Consider the following 16,191-nt stretch of genomic DNA (forward strand, 5'->3'; position numbering starts at 1 on the left):
GTTGGGGTCTGGGCATGTTATGGGACAGGTTCAAGGACTGGGAGATGAGATCCATGATTCACCTAAAAACTCTGTAATCAAGAGCAGAAGTCATGGAATTTTTCCCGATCCAGCTAAGGGTAAAACGACACACCACATGTATTTGTTCTAGCCTCATATTCATCCATAGTTTCAATAAGTTTCCATTAATCTGTATATTCTATATGACTAGTTTGATATTTTAACATTGACAGGTCCCCAATTGTGACAAAAGCTGTGATTGAAATGTGGTCAATCAGTTTTCATAGAAATAGAGGCTGTTACTATAGAAACCAAAATGCAAATAATGTCTTGACAACTATAATTACACTCCAGTTGCTCTATGGTACAATCTGGGGCTTCAGTGGAGCAGAAAATTGAAGGTGCATTTAAGAAACCATGCTTATTTTCACCCTCCGTTTCCATTTATCTTCTTGTCATTCGTGAACATCATTTCTCTTTCCTGCAGACATGCAGATGATCCCTCTGGAGAAGTCACACAGCAGCCCGGGCAGCTCCAAGTCATCCTCTGATGGCCAACTGCGCTCCCACGGCCCATCCCGAAGCCAAAGCAAGAGCAGCGTCACTCAGGCCCACCTTGAGGACGCCGGGATAGCCATCGCTGCCGCCGAGGCCGCCGTCCATCAGTCCCGCCTGCAACCAAGTAAATTCTGCCCCTACCCATGATACACTTCCTGGGACATGCTTCCTCTTTTTTCCTCAGCATGCAAGTTCTGTTGAGATTGTTTGATGAAAACCTGAACTGCTGTGTGATCACCTCATTTTTTACCTTAAGCTCTTTCTTTTTCCTCTGACCTCAAATTAAGTTTTATTCAGCCTCAGGCAAGTTAGAGTAATCTTAAAAGTATAGTCACTAAACAAAGTCCAAGACATATGGAAAATGAAAAAAAACTGACGTATATCAAAAACAAAATTTCTGTATAAATCTTTTTTTATTCGATCTTTTAATCTTTAATTATCTTTTAATATAAAATGTAATACTTTCAGTGCACTAAATAGCTTTTCCAAATACAGTATTCAACATTATCCATCTGTCTAATGTGTTCTCTACATCTTTGGTTATATCAAGTAGCACATTAGGTTGATATATTGCTGCAAGTTATTAACACTGCAAAGATTTATTAAAATAAGTAATACAGGTTTTGCATTAGCTCCAAATTTAAAGCCTCAGACCCCACTGTGTCATGTTGTGTGCATGTGCCAGTCCCAAGCATATGGTTTCTGCACACCCCTAGTGTGGAGATCTCCAACCCCAGTATAGAAACCAAGCTGGGATGGCTGTCCCTCACGTCTAATACCATACCAAAATAATTTAATTAACAACACCCATTCATGTTTATGCACAGTCTTTAGTGTGATGCCCTCAAAATGGAGAATTATGTTGTCTTCCCTTTCTGAGATAAGTTAGCCCAGTGTGAGAGCTTTTTAAGCATGCAGCTTCAGCTCCCCTGGCTACTGCTCCCTGGCCACCGAGGACTTTGTGGCGCTGCTGTCTGTCTGTGAGTGTGCCATATGGATAAAGTAAAAAAAACAAACAATAAAACTTGCTCAGACACAGACAGGTATGGCACACAGACTCCCCACCCCTACCCTAGTCCTTTTCCATTCCTGCCACCTAAAACCAAAGGGGACTCAAATGAGAGACTGATCCAGTCAAACCAGGAAACACAGAAACAACGAGAGGTTCAAAAGTCACCATGGATGCTCACTCTGCACTCACCGGCCAATGAAAATAAAGCGGTCAGCTATCCATGAGCGGAACAGAAGTGTCAAGGGAAGGTGAGACAACATAAGATAAATAAATATTATTATTCCTACTGTATTAACTTTAATGCAATAAAACTAAAGAAACATAAATAGGAAAACAAAATGAAGTTCATATAAGTAAATGTGTATATAACTGAAGTAACAAATGAATCCAGGTGTCTCTCATTCAATGATTTTCATGTTTGTGTGTCTGTGAACTTACTCGTGTGCATATGCAAGTGCATATTTTTGTCGTTACTTTTGTCAGACATGATTGTGCTTTAATGACTTTGGGAACTGAATTCCCAGCTATTGCCTCTGAGTCACATATTTTATTTCAAACATAATGTACCTACCATTAGTCATCATTTTAAAGCACATGTGTGTACACAATGTGAAAGGCAAAGAATGTATCCACCCAGTCTAGACAGAAACATTTTCACACATGCCCTGAACAAATCCAGCTCTATCATACTGTATAGAATGAGCATAGCTCAATAGCAGCCAGGAGCCAAGACCTAATAATTAAGTCTATGAAAGAACATTGATATTATCTGACTCTCAGTCCATTTTCAGATGTGAATTAAACTCGGTGACCTTCATTTATTTGTAGTGAAGGGATTTGCTGGGTGTTAACAGAGGTTATGCACCCTACTGATGATTTCAAGGACAAACAGTCATATGATGATCTGTTCCTCCCGGGATACACTGTTATGTGATTCTCAGTCACAGCGTCACTGTCAGGGAGGGAGTGATGGCTGCGAGTCTCCAGTGTTTCAGCATGTCTGCTGGACATGCATGCATGTGTGGCAAAAGCTGTATCAGTGGAGTTGTACTGTGTTCATGGGCAAACAATTTCCTGTAAATAGACAGATAGACGGATAGAAAGATAGACAGATAGACAGATAGATAGATAGATAGATAGATGGATAGACAGATAGATAGATAGATAGACTGATTGACAGACAGATAAACATATACATAGATACATATACATAAATACATAGATACATAGATAGAAAGATAGAGAGATAGAAAGATAGAAAGATAGAAAGATAGATAGATAGATATCCTCACCTGCATGCTTGTTCTTGCCTCCCTCAGGACCAGGACACCGGCTGGGTGATGTCTCAGGGTCAGTGGTGCTGTCTGCCCCGAGTCTCATAGGAGACGCCTACGGGGACGGGGAAGAGGGAGCGGGCACTGGAGTTGACAGTGCCATTTTCCAAGTGCCACGCATGTAAGACCATTTGTGGCTGATTTTAAGCATAAAGAGGGTGTCTGATGAATAAAGCAGTGCTCATCATTTTGTTTTATTCCTCACAGTGGTAAGACTGTTCCCAACGGCACCGACAAAAACCAACTGGGAACCCCAGAAAATGAAGGCAAGTTCCTTCAAGAAATGACCTGTGTACTTAAGGCTATGACAGAACATGTACTGTTTTCTTCCTCGGTTGTAGGTCTCCACCTGCTGGAGATTTTGAATAACGACCCTATTTTAACCATTTGTTTAACCATCCCTAAACCATGTTTCCATAATGACACTATTCAATTGTGAAGTGGAGTGCTGAGTTGAGAGCTTATTGTCAATTAACAATATTCAGCCGGCATAATGACTTGACGCGTGGCTCTGGATAGTGGAGGAGAAGTGGTTGTCACACTATCCGACGCGCTGTCATAACTATATCTGCGTTTCATGTAGCTCAGGTGTCATGATGCCTCTCTTCCATCTCTAGTTTCAATCTGTAACAAAGAGCCCAAGGTCATTTTAGGCCGTAGCCTGACAGCTGTTACACAGATGAGGGTGAGGAGGTCATTTCCATGGAGCCCTGAAGACTCTTTTAACACGTTTTACCCTGACCCTGTCTCAGCAGAACCCTTTCACTTACATATCGATAGGAGCCCATGGCAGAGGCACTGCAGAGATGTTCTCTGACCTGGTTGTACTCTGCAGTGAGCCCAGGTTAAGTGATGCATAATTGTTAAATAATTCAAAATAAGCTTCAGTGACACTGCAAGTATACGCTTTTCTGTGGAACTGTAGAATCCTGCCTGTGCGTGGTACCTGGTACAAATATAAACCCTGAGCCCTACATTGTTTATAGAAATCTCCAACTTTAATGTAAATATATTATATATATATATATATACAGATAGATACTTTATCGATCTCGATGGAAATTTAGGCATCCAGTAGCAAACACAAGAACATAATATAATAAAAAGTAGAATTAATCTGCAGGGATAAGAAGGTCCAGCCACCAGAAGAGCTGTCACTGTAAAGAAGTAACAGAGCCTGAGTACTGATAGGTAATATAAATACAGATTTAAAGAGAAATTACTGAAGCTATACAAAGTTGTGCATTAGATTAACATAGCCTGTAATACAGCGAATGTAAGTGCATTAAAAAAAAGTGAAAACAGTGCAAGAATAGAGCTTAAAATGGACTAGAAATGAAGAAGAGTAAAACACACTGCTGGCTAGTTAGCCTGTTAGCTAGTCAGCTGTGTTTCCCTCCCACTGTTTGCATGGGTCACTGCGGTGGATCATATTATTCACCGCCGCTTAGCTGCAGAACGTGAATAACATTTTCATTCATCACCTGATCCGTGGGTCACGTCACATCCGGTGACTTTCCATCGTCAATGTTGGCGAAGACAACAACTCCCACGATAGCGCGCTGCTTCACGACGTCATCAAGCTCGTTTTGTTTGTATGTTTTTATTGAGCGACCCCTAGTGGCCGACGTCACGAAATGCAGGTTGAGGAGCTGATCCCTCATGTCATCTTTCCTTGTTGTGTAGCAGGTAAAACACAAGTAATAGGGGAGATCAAGGTCGCTCTCAAGAAGGAGGTGAAGCCAGAGGGAGACCAGCTGGTTTTGGAAATCCTTCAATGCAGAAACATCACGTACAAGTTCAAAAGCCCCGATCACCTACCAGGTCAGAACTTCTTTGTGTGTGTGTGTGTGTGTGTGTGTGTGTGCGATTATACTGCGTGTGTTTTGGATTTTTTGTGTTTCAATCATCATCCATATTCATCATTTGTCTAATGATCTGGTGATTTCCCTCAGACCTGTACGTGAAGCTGTATGTGGTGAATGTGGCCACTCAGAAGAGGATCATCAAGAAGAAGACCAGAGTTTGTCGACATGACCGTGAGCCGTCTTTCAACGAGACCTTCAGGTTCCCCCTGAACCCGACCGGACACGCCATTCAGGTACAATACACACCCACACCAGACAGATGTGAACATACAGATGTTGTGAACTGTGGCTCCGTCCAGATGTCGAGCAAAATGTTTCATAATGCCCCAGTTTCATCACATTACATTTGTTATTGTGGCGTATTTTCTGCTGTTGTGATCTACTGATTGGCCTAATAATCATAGAAAGTAACTGTCGACAGAAACAACCTTCAAAACAGCTCAGTGCAGTGTAACATTGGAAGCTTCTCAAATAACAATTATTAACGCTGATTATCATACGTTTTATAAACTGGTCTGCAGCCTCGGGAAGCAGCAGGGAGATTTACCCCCAACTGTGGGGCTGTGGGATTTGAGCATCTAAAAGTAGCTCGCTAGTGACTTCTCAAAGGATTACACATTCTCATGCTAACTGAGAATCTTTTTCAGTCCGTGTTAAATGGAAGATGCATTTTGTAACATTAACAAGTTTCTGTCTGTCAGATTATCTCCACCAAGGACATCATGCTTTTATTTTGGCAGTCTGTCTGTTAGTTAGCATGATGACACCAAACCAACTGGATGGATAACGATGAAACTGAGTGGAAGGATGCAGGATGAGTCGGGAAAGAATTTATTATATTTTGATGTGGATCCAGATAAGGGGGGGGGGGGGGGGGGGGGGTCCAGGATTTTACTTTTCACTTATTTTAACCTGAGGCGATTGGGTGTTTTCGTTGATTTCTCAATGAATAATTCATAGAACTTGATGACAAGAGTCAGGCATGTTTAGGGGACCGATATGAGTGTGTGAAGATCGGTACAGATCCATATAAAGATCTAGTGAATTTAAATGGGGTGATTTAAGGGGACTGGTGCTGGGCCTTGGCTGGGGTATGCTATGCTACTGAGTGCTAGAAGAGAACTCGAACAGTTTCCAGTCACCTTAAAACAAATCAAGCTGCATCAAACTGAACACAAGCAGAGATATCAGTCCCCTAAATACACATGATTGTTTTCATCAATACCCAATAATACCCTGGGAAATTGTTGAAAACATAAAAAACCTACATCGTTAATACAAGGAGGGGGGGGGGGGGGGGGGATTGGATTCGCCGATACAGATCTGCAACAGAATGTAACTGGTTCTACCTGGACACGTATGGCATCCTTCCACCAAGTTTCATGGTAATCCGTCCAATAATTTTTGTCTAACTAAAAGACAAACAGAGGCCGATATTAATGTAAGTTTCTTGGCAGAAGTGATAAAGAACAACACAAAAACACATCTTTGATCACAATTCAGCTGTTAAACTTGTTTGTTTCTTTTTCGATGGGTTAAATATATCGATCAGTAAATCAGAGTGTGTCACTTGGCCCAGTTTGAATTACTCATGGGGAATAACATGCTTTTACAAGTGCATATTTGAAGGGGCTGGCACTAACAACAACCCTGAAAACAATGCTTAGAAAGCAGCAGAATGACGAATGTGTTCCTCACTCCCATGTTTTTTTTTTCCAGCTTTTCCTGGTGTCTAACGGGGGGAAGTTCATGAAGAAGACGCTGATAGGAGAAGCCTACATCTGGCTGGACAAGGCGGACATGAGAAAGAGAGCGGTCAGCTGGCACAAGCTGTTTGTCAGCTCCGCTCTGACCAACCCCTGAGCACCACAACAACAACAACAACAAGATGACCAAGGGGTAGCAGCTCAACGAAAGGTGAAGCCCACGTCACAGGTCCAATGTTGACGAAAAATGGATGAGGCAAAAAAAAAAAAGTGTTCAGGAAGAGGAAATAAAAAAACTAACAATTTGATTTAATTCCTCAGTTGATGCGTTAAAAGAAGGAGTGAATAATGTGCTAATACCATAAGAATTGAATCAGTCCAACACTGCCAGCACACGTCCACCTCTTCCCATGTCAAGTCGCTGCCAGTTGTGGGCTTTGCTCGTAGGATGCAAACGTGCAAATGCCACATCGGGCACTGAACAGCAATATGGCTTTTGAGAGCAGTGATGTCTTTACCCACCATAGTTCCAACCCCATGATCCGCATTAGACACTGTTGCTTCGGTGCTGTGCCACTGAGCTAACATATCTTTCAGAGGGGGGACATGATTTAAAAGTTGAATTTCACCTGAATGAGCTTCGTGTTTTGTCCTGTGACACTCATCGTGATGCACGTGACGTGATGTAACGATGGCGGAATGCTTAGTGTTTGTATGATCGTCAGTTTTATGAAAAATCTGAAAAAAAGAGAACAACAGAGCCTTTTACGTAGAACCGAGTCCAACAGCTGACCTTCGTTGTGGGATGAAGATAAACATGTACAGCACTTCAGATGTAGATATCACACATGCCGATTACAGAACATATCAGAGAATCACATTGTACAGTGTGATGTTTATGTAGTATACAAAGATATCAGATTTTAGAATATATCAAAATACGCTATATACATATGATATAGAATGTCAGAAGGTTATATATGATTAGATATACACTTATGATCTCTCTATCTATGATCTAGATTGAGGCTGTGGGTGGCGCACTGACAATCCACTGGGCTACTTTAGTCGAGGGCGTATGCAGTCTTGTGTCGACTGCCATGTGAATGTGGACCTATGTGAGTAAATGGCTCCTTTGGTCCTGTGATCACACTGACGCACCACTGGATCTTCAGCAGGACGGTCAAGGTCAACGTCCATCGACATGTTACCGTGCAGGGCAGTTTAGAATCACAATAACAACGAATCGCTCGTTGTGCTCTGAAGCCCAAAGCACATTGTGTTGAATGTTTCAAACCACCTGTTGAGGATGACGAGGATTTGTCACATCATCCGTTGTCATGTGTGCGACGTTTTACATTAAGGCTGTTGTTGTGCTCAGAGTATGCTAAATATTTCTTTCTGTGTAGCTGTGATTCACACACGTTGTGTCAAAACCATGCGTCGAACCTGCAACTGTCGGATTGACAGCTCTGCTTTTTTTCGTGCATTAGTAAAAATCCCTGGTCTGAGTCCCCCCCATAAAAAAAAAACGTGTTCTTATCAGTCAAATGTCAAGGTTCCTCTGTGTGTCTGGCTGTGCTGTAAAACTCACTGTACTGTTTTGTGTCAGTGAACCAGCCTCTTTCACTGCCTGTGACCAAAACGCTCACTCAGGCCCTCTGGGGTTCAGTCATATCGAGTCGGGGGAGAAAACGTGGGGCCACGTCGCAGTGCTAATGTTCGAGCAAGTGACCCGTGTATTCATCTTCAAATGATTTGCCACCATAGCTGCAGAATGAAATCAAGTGAACCTTTGTCGGTGTATTTAGGCATATCACAGGGCTTATGCAATTTTTTTTTGAATTAAATATTTAAAAAAGAGGAAACAATAAATACACTTAGAACAGGATGTCACTTGAATCTCTCAGCCAAGGAAAACAGAAAGAGGATTTAGTAAAGAAGGGATCAGGGTGGATTTTTCTGATGATTATTTTGCTGTGCCAACCTTCAGATTTCTTTTTTCTAGACTCACTAGTTCTTTTGAAGTACTTCTATGCAACATAGATGTGTTTGAATGATTTACCTGTAAACATTTAGTCTTAAAATATGTCTATAGAAAATAACTTTAATTTATACATCACTGAGAGAAATATTGAATACAAAGTAAATGTATAATTTTTTTTAACTGATTTTAATATATATTGATGTTAACCGCTGTTAATATCTACATGGAGCTTGTGCACTTTATTATTAAATATGGTTTATTTTTCTTGCTTCGTTTTGAACTGTCATGACATGCAAGATTATGTGTTTTGTGTTATTGCACCGAAATGAAAAGAAACGTGGAGTATATGGTGGCAGAGAATAATGTGGTGTCCATTTTTTATCCACGTGGCAAAAGAAAAATACACAAACATGTCGGGGTTCCTATACACGATGCACAAACTGGGGAGAAGTCCCCACATCACGCTTGTAGTCAGAACAGTCGATGTACAAAGTACAGTAAAAAAAAAAGACATATTCCCTCAGTGCTCAGTCATGACTGTTTAGCCCCTTGTGTTCCATTAGACGTTCCTCCAGCTAAATGCTGTTTGTTTGTTCAGATCAGATGTTGCCTGTAATTGTGAATCCATCCAGTTGCTGTTGTCCTGAGGGGTGTGAATGTGACATGTGTACATAAAGTGTTTATTTTCTACAAAGATTGAATGTTTATATTGTCCAAAGTTTGAGCATGTGAGTGTCGGGGAAAAAAAGAAAATCACAAAAGACTTAATAATTGTACAGCAATGCGTGTCCATAGTTGTGTAAGGGGAGTTGACTGTGTAATCAAAAAACATGTGCTGTCAACCAATGACTGTCTGTGCAACCACGTCCTGTAAACGGCTGAAACAACACAAAGGGGAAAAAAAAAAAAGATCAACTCAACTTCAATAGTTATCTGAGACTTTATGTTTTGGATGTTGCATGTTCTGTTGATGGTTTGTCAGTATATTTTGCCTAAAGATTATGTTTAAAAGAGACAGAATATGTATAGATTTACCTGTATGCTGACTGTAAAGAATTATGCTCACTTCAGTGTAAAAACAAAGAATCTAATGTTATGGTTTTGTGGTTGTACACAGGATGTGTTGAGATATTATGCAAAATGTGCTGTAAAAAAAATCAGCTGTTCCCCCCCCCACCCCGAGTCTAAAGAATAAATATTAAGAAGAGCTATATTACACATGTGGTTGTGAGTTGGTTTGTTTCTGACATTTTGACTCGTCATTGCAACAGAATGTTCTGGATACCGTCACTAGGTGGTGACAAAGCGAGTCACTGTGGTTGTATTGACATAGAACATTTATAAAGTAAGAAAATCTTATTCCTTTTTTACATAAAATTGTAATATTATTTTATATTATAGCATTTTAATATTTTATCATAATCAGAGGCAAGTACATCTTATAATTTCTTCTCTGCTTCCTGACGTTTTCTTCCTCCTCACATCAATGAAAATCCTTGGAGAGCATGGATGTAAAGTTTTCTGTCTATTCTCATTTATTGTTATTGGCCACATTGTTGTTTATTTAAATTATCCTCAACATTAACATGTCTATCTGGTTTTACAAAAAGTCTTGAGAATATGTGCCTTTACATACTTTAAATTTAATTTGTATTGATTTCAAAGTCTTAAGTTGCAGTGCGTTGAGCTCTCAGGGCCACCGTAGCAGCCTGTAACTAAAATGTCACAGATTTCATCTAGTCGAAGGTTTGAAATGTGGTGAATTTGAGGCCTTATTTAGCTGTGATATGGAGACATGGCCACTGTGAGGCAGCATTGACTCAGGATAATACAGTTTGAGCAGCTTGGCTGTTGTAGAGTTGATTTTCCTTTTCGTTTAAAAAGTGGATGGTATTAGACAATTTAAAAAACTAAAATAATAATAATTAATACGTGGCCTTCTCATTAAGATATATCCTTATGGAGAAATCCTACTATAATTTTGATACATACAGTTCTGTGTTATCAGCTTTAATAGAACATTTTAATAATAGTAAAATCAGCAAGAAGGAGTTTAAAAGTCAAGCAAAGCAGCCAAAGAATGAATCACAGTTAATAATCATTGATTTGATTTTTAACAAGATCATTTTTAATCGAACAGAGCTTGTGATTTTAATGCATTACCACTAGGTGGCAGTATCATCGCTCAAATAACCTCAATTTAAACTGAATGATATAATTGCCCTATAACAAGTGGTGGTTTTACACACTACTATACATTACCAATGAGTTCTACAAGTGGGTTTCATTTCTGCAGACAGGACGAGAATAGTAGAGCATATTAGTTACAAAGGATATGGTGTGTTCATTCATTAAGGATACATTCACAAGTTTCAAAATAATAATATTTACATTGTTTGGTAACTTACAAAAGAAAATATACAGGAACATACGACAAACCAAGCTTAACTATGTCATATTGATGTGGCCAGGTGTCTGAGGCTTTAGACAAACACACACTGCCTCACTATTGGTTTTTATTCTACTCTTTTACCAATGTCTATTTCTAGCAGCGCAGTCATTAGTCTGACAGCTCGTCCTTTGGTAGCTAAAGATGTTCCCATTTAATAAAAAACCTACTGAATGGGGAAATCTGGAGAGGAGGCCTCCACCTCTCCACCCTGCTCTTTGCTATTATGCTCCTCCACTCCGAGCCTCCTCTTCAGTTCTCACCGTTCACTAACTTTGCTCCATCCCATCAGCAGGTGCGTCTGTTCGTCTGCTGGTGGGGAAATGAGTGTGAGGAAGGTGTGTGAGAGAGAATGTGGACACAGTGATGTGGAGCAGAGTAAAGACATGGGGATGGTGGAAAAACTAAGGGGTGGGGGGGTTAGCCACAGTGCAGTGCAGTGAGAGGAGGGGGGGAGCTGGGGATGGGAGAGACAAAGAGAGCGAAGGGGGTAGGGGGGTGGAGGGGGACACGCGAGATGGTGTGCGGTTGCCAGGCAACGATTGATAACCAAATCCCCAAGCATCCTGCTTGTGTTGCCCGGCCCTCCCTTCAGGCCTGAATTACACACACACACTTAACACACTTAACACACACACACACACACACACACACACACACACACACACACACACACACACACACACACACACACACACACTTAACACACACACACACACATTCAAGTATTGATGCTATCTTAATTTAAAATGATGACAGAAACTTTGATTTCATATTCTGCAGTGGGAGCTTGTATGTATTTAATTTTAAATATATATAAACATATATAATTCATATATTGTGTAAGTGCTTCATCTAAGGAGGCTCAACACAGGGCGATCTTATGAAACAGGTAGTCTGTGTGATGGATGGCTCTGTGATTTATTGGTCTTTTAACTGCACTTTTCTCATAAGGTTCTACACGATGGGCTGTGCGTGAAATCAATAGGAACATCTCTCACTCTAGCAGTGATCCACCAACCGTTGCTCAGATTGCTGCCACTCCTGTTACCAGCATGGCTGACGGTGACTGGCAAAGATTGTGCGATCAAGGTGTTGAAATAACCCCCTTGAGGTTTGTTTAGGCATTGCAAAGTTGGAGGGTATTATAAAGAGATCCGCATTCAGAGCGCATGTGTTCCTGGTACCTGTCAGACTGGGGACCCTCCTTGGAGCAGGTGGATTTATTTTATTTTTCGTTTTGTTATATAGGGAGGTAAAGAACAATTTGTTGCTCCCACTATGGAATGCTGAACAGGAGGGAGGGGGTTTATATAGTCTTTATATATAAAAAGAACGAACACCTATTGCTTGGTTATGTTTTGCATTACTCTACCATTCAGACCAGAGCATATAGATAACGGTAAAGAGTGGCGCACATAGACAGGTGTCTCCATGACAAGATCGGAGGAGCATATGTGATGCTCTTTCTCTAGATTGAAAAGGAGGGGAGACAAGAGTGTGTGTGAGAGGGAAAGAGAGAGAGAAAGAGAGGGAGAGAGAGGGAGAAAGAGAGAGAGAGAGAGAGAGAGTATGTGTGTGTGTGTGACACAGAGAGAGAGAGAGAGCGAGAGAGAGAGAGAAAGAGAGACAGTGAGAGTGTGTGGCAGAGAGAGAGAGTGTGTGGCAGAGAGAGAGAGAGCGAGAGAGACAGAGCGAGAGAGAGAGAGTGCGCGCTCCACTACCTGTTGTGGCGCTGGATGGCCGGTGATCAGATTAGAGGTGTCAGGGTTGGTTAATCTGTGGGGGAGCGACAGTCTGCCACTCAGGCTACTCCTGCTCCTGCTCCTGCTGCTCCTGCTGCTCCTCCTGCTCCTGCTCACCACCTCTCCCATTCACCGGCTGCAGGAGGGGACTGGATCACATTTGGTGTTGACGTGCGTCGGGGAATTTCCCCCCAGCTTCCAATCTTTATTTTTTTTTAATTTTTTTTTATTCTTTACAATGGATACCTGCAGGGTGCCAGCCTGGGTGTTCCTGGTCCTGGTGTGGCACGGCGGCTGTCTGGCATCGCAGTTTCCGACACAGCTCATGTAAGTAACCGATCCTGATATTTGATGTTTGCAGTCGTTCAGATTGTTTTCATTTAAATGAGCCACTGTCTGTGCACGGGCTGCGAGGTACGTGCACGCATGGGGGTGTGAGTGAGAGCTGGGCGGTGCAGGTTTCATTCATGCCCCGGTGGTGGTCGTCCAGGGGCGGACGCGTGCAGGGGGTGAGGCGGTGTTCCAGCTCCTCTGTGGCCGCCTCGCCCCCAGCCGCTGATTCATACTGGTCGCCATGATCAGCAGCTTGTCACCCGGGGATGAATGTGGCCGCCGTGAAGTTGTGGAGGAGTTGGAGTGACCGCACCTGCTCCTTTTCCTTCAGGCAAAATGAAAACAAAAAAAGTTATACCAACACAGCCACTCCACTCATTGTACATCTATTTCAGTTTAGGCTGTGTGCATGTGTCACTGATGGAAAATATACATGTCGTATATGAAACTATATATAAAATATTTAGCCTAGTGAATGTTATAAACCAATTTATAGAAACCATGGAAGCAGATTTTTGCAGCATTTATTTATATTTGTCAATGACTAATAACCAGTACATACATGTTCATTTATTTATTTTACCATCTCTTAAAATACATATTAGAGCTCATATTTATTCATTCTACTAAGTCTGCATGCTATCACATTCTCACTCTACATACCTGTGAGTAGTTTTACCAGATTTTTACTCAAATGGAAATTGGTTCATTGGACAATACCTAAATATAAGCAACAGTCAGACCATACCAATATCTTTTGCAAGCATGTCACTGAAATATTCTAAATACTGCTCAGTGTGATACAGTAGGCTGCAGTTATCGAAACATGCTGATATGTACTTTACGTATGTTCTCTGCACCCTTTGGTTAACACATCATTAGTTATGGCAAATAACAATTGTAATTGTGCAGCCCCCTTCTACTAAATCTATATGTATATAGGGTGTGAGTAAATACGATTGAAAACCAGTTCTTTAGGTGCTCAATACAAAATCAGATACGTTCAAAAATAAAATATGTAAGCGACAAGTGGCAATGAGATAGAGTCTCTATCTTCATATTTCCGTGTCCTTTCTTGGTTTTGGTTTGGTTGCTAAATTCAATTTCCATTAGACGTAGACAGGTTGTGGAGGGCTCCTACTTTCAGTCATCAGCAGAAAGAAATCTATCGCCTGGATCATCATCTTACAATTAAATCGGAGAAAACCAAAATAACAGGTTCTTCGGACTGGACCATCGGACAGAAGAGGTGGTCTTGGTCCCGATCAAACTTGGCTGTGTTTGATTTGCAGTATGAAATAGGATAGTTTGTCATTTCTGACCAGTTGCAGTGAGTGGAGACAGCATTGCACAATAAAATAAGAAAAAAAATGACAAGGACGTTCATTGTGCTGGTAGTAATAACTAATGACTCTATAATGGAATAGATATTAAGGGAGTCAACCGGTTCATTCTTCCTCTGAAACCGAAAAAAAAAAGATCTGCACTTAATTCAAAAAGGTTTGCGTGACATCAAACGCATGCCGCCCAAGTAGATGATAATGACAGGACATAAGCAGATCATGAAACATTATGTGGTGTGCTCCGTAGATGGAACATGAAAAAAAAAAAACTGACTTAAATGTAAACACTGTAACAAAGACAAGAACTTTCATTCGGACTATGGTCCTGACTTTCAGGCGTGAAACTGCCTAAATATCTACTGAAGCCGTAGATACTCAGGGCACTAAACTTTTTGCATGACTTCAGTAAATATGATGAAACAAGAAACCCCCCTCTTCACATCAAGGCACTTTTCAGAACATCAGCCCCACTGGAAAGGGATGGAATTGGCCACTTTGGCATTAATGAAAAACAACGGAGCTCTAAGCGGAGCACCATGGGTGGTTTGGGTGCATCACTGTTGGTGTTTCCATGCCCCATCGTGTCCACACTGGACCACGTCTGTCTCTGCCTCTGTAATTAGACCTGTTTAACGCAGCCTCCCATCGAGGAGCACACTGTGGGCCAGCTCATTACTTTGTTGAGCTCCACAGTAATGATACCACAACCCCATCTGTGTTTTTTCTTTCTCTTTCGTTCTTGTATCGTCTCTCCGCGTGTCTTTCTGTTTTTCTCTCATTTGCTCTTCCTGTGTCTGAAAAAACAATGTAGGGCAGTGTCTGACCCAGTTGCCATTTGTGTGTGGTTTGTGTGTGTATGTGTGTGTGTGTGTGTGTGTGTGTGTTTAATTACCCAGTGTGGTACCAGAGGCTGCAGTAATCAAAGCCTAGCAACCAGAGCAGAAACATTTTGCAGCTTCAGCACAGCAACATTGACTTCATAACTTTAGAAAAAAGTGTCTGAATCATCACAATTGTTATTTTAGTCATTGATACGAGTTTACAATATAAGTGTGTGAAAAACAGTGTGGCAGATGGGGAGATAACAAGCCCTGCCCTCAACTTAATTTGTGTTGGAATAAAAAAAGAGCTAAAATGAGCAGTTTGAGTCACAATTTCAGGTGGTGATGCAACTTCATGTATATCATCCGACAGCAGGACTCAGCTCATTGTGTTTATGAAGCATTGCCAGGTCGGGACCTCAAAGGATGTTTGGCAACGCATGATTTAATGATGAGGACTTCATTGATTTTCTATGTCCTTGGATAATACTCTACATCTGGTTGTTTAATGGCTATTTAGTAAAGAAATTTGTGAATAGTGCAGTGGACATTGGTTAGGAGCATAACTTTCTATTTTATGGTCATTTATTGTATGAAATGAAGCAAGTGAGCACTTTAGAGCAATATTTGACTCAGTGTTTGATATTCCCGCTCACACACATACAAGATGCTTTCAGAGATGCTTTGAAGTCCAGAAGTTTTACTGAAAACATTTTTCAAAGGGCTGCAAACATTTTCCAGAACTAGTCTTTCAAGCCCCTTGGTAAAATGTGAGGACATTTCAGAGTGAGCCAACGTGAGGATACAAAACAAAAAGAGCACAAATGTTTTAGGGTGAAGAAGAGATACCATGCACGTAGAAGAAAAACCAGATTTGGGAGGTTTTAGTGATAAGTGCCAATGCTGGTTTTGAATGTGGTGTTAAAAGAAAACACTGAAGAAAAGTCCATGTCATCCATATTGGACATGCACACATGCATCGTCTGGGTTGACTCATCCATTTGTAATAGCCTTAGATTTCACAGAATCTGAACT

General features: G+C 41.2%; 1 protein-coding gene across 1 annotated transcript in view; it reads left to right on the forward strand.

The window, feature by feature from the left end:
• Positions 1-12,591: 12,591 nt before the first annotated feature.
• LOC128445085 (voltage-dependent calcium channel subunit alpha-2/delta-1) overlaps positions 12,592-16,191 on the forward strand; it is a 60,791-nt gene continuing 57,191 nt past the window's right edge. The window contains exon 1 of the mRNA XM_053427851.1: positions 12,592-12,986. Within this exon, the coding sequence (XP_053283826.1) occupies positions 12,898-12,986 (89 nt within the window). The 5' untranslated portion in view covers positions 12,592-12,897. The remainder of the gene's footprint in view (positions 12,987-16,191) is intronic.

This window comes from Pleuronectes platessa, chromosome 7, assembly GCF_947347685.1.
Source record: "Pleuronectes platessa chromosome 7, fPlePla1.1, whole genome shotgun sequence".
In the NCBI taxonomy this organism is placed as follows: Eukaryota; Metazoa; Chordata; class Actinopteri; order Pleuronectiformes; family Pleuronectidae; genus Pleuronectes; species Pleuronectes platessa.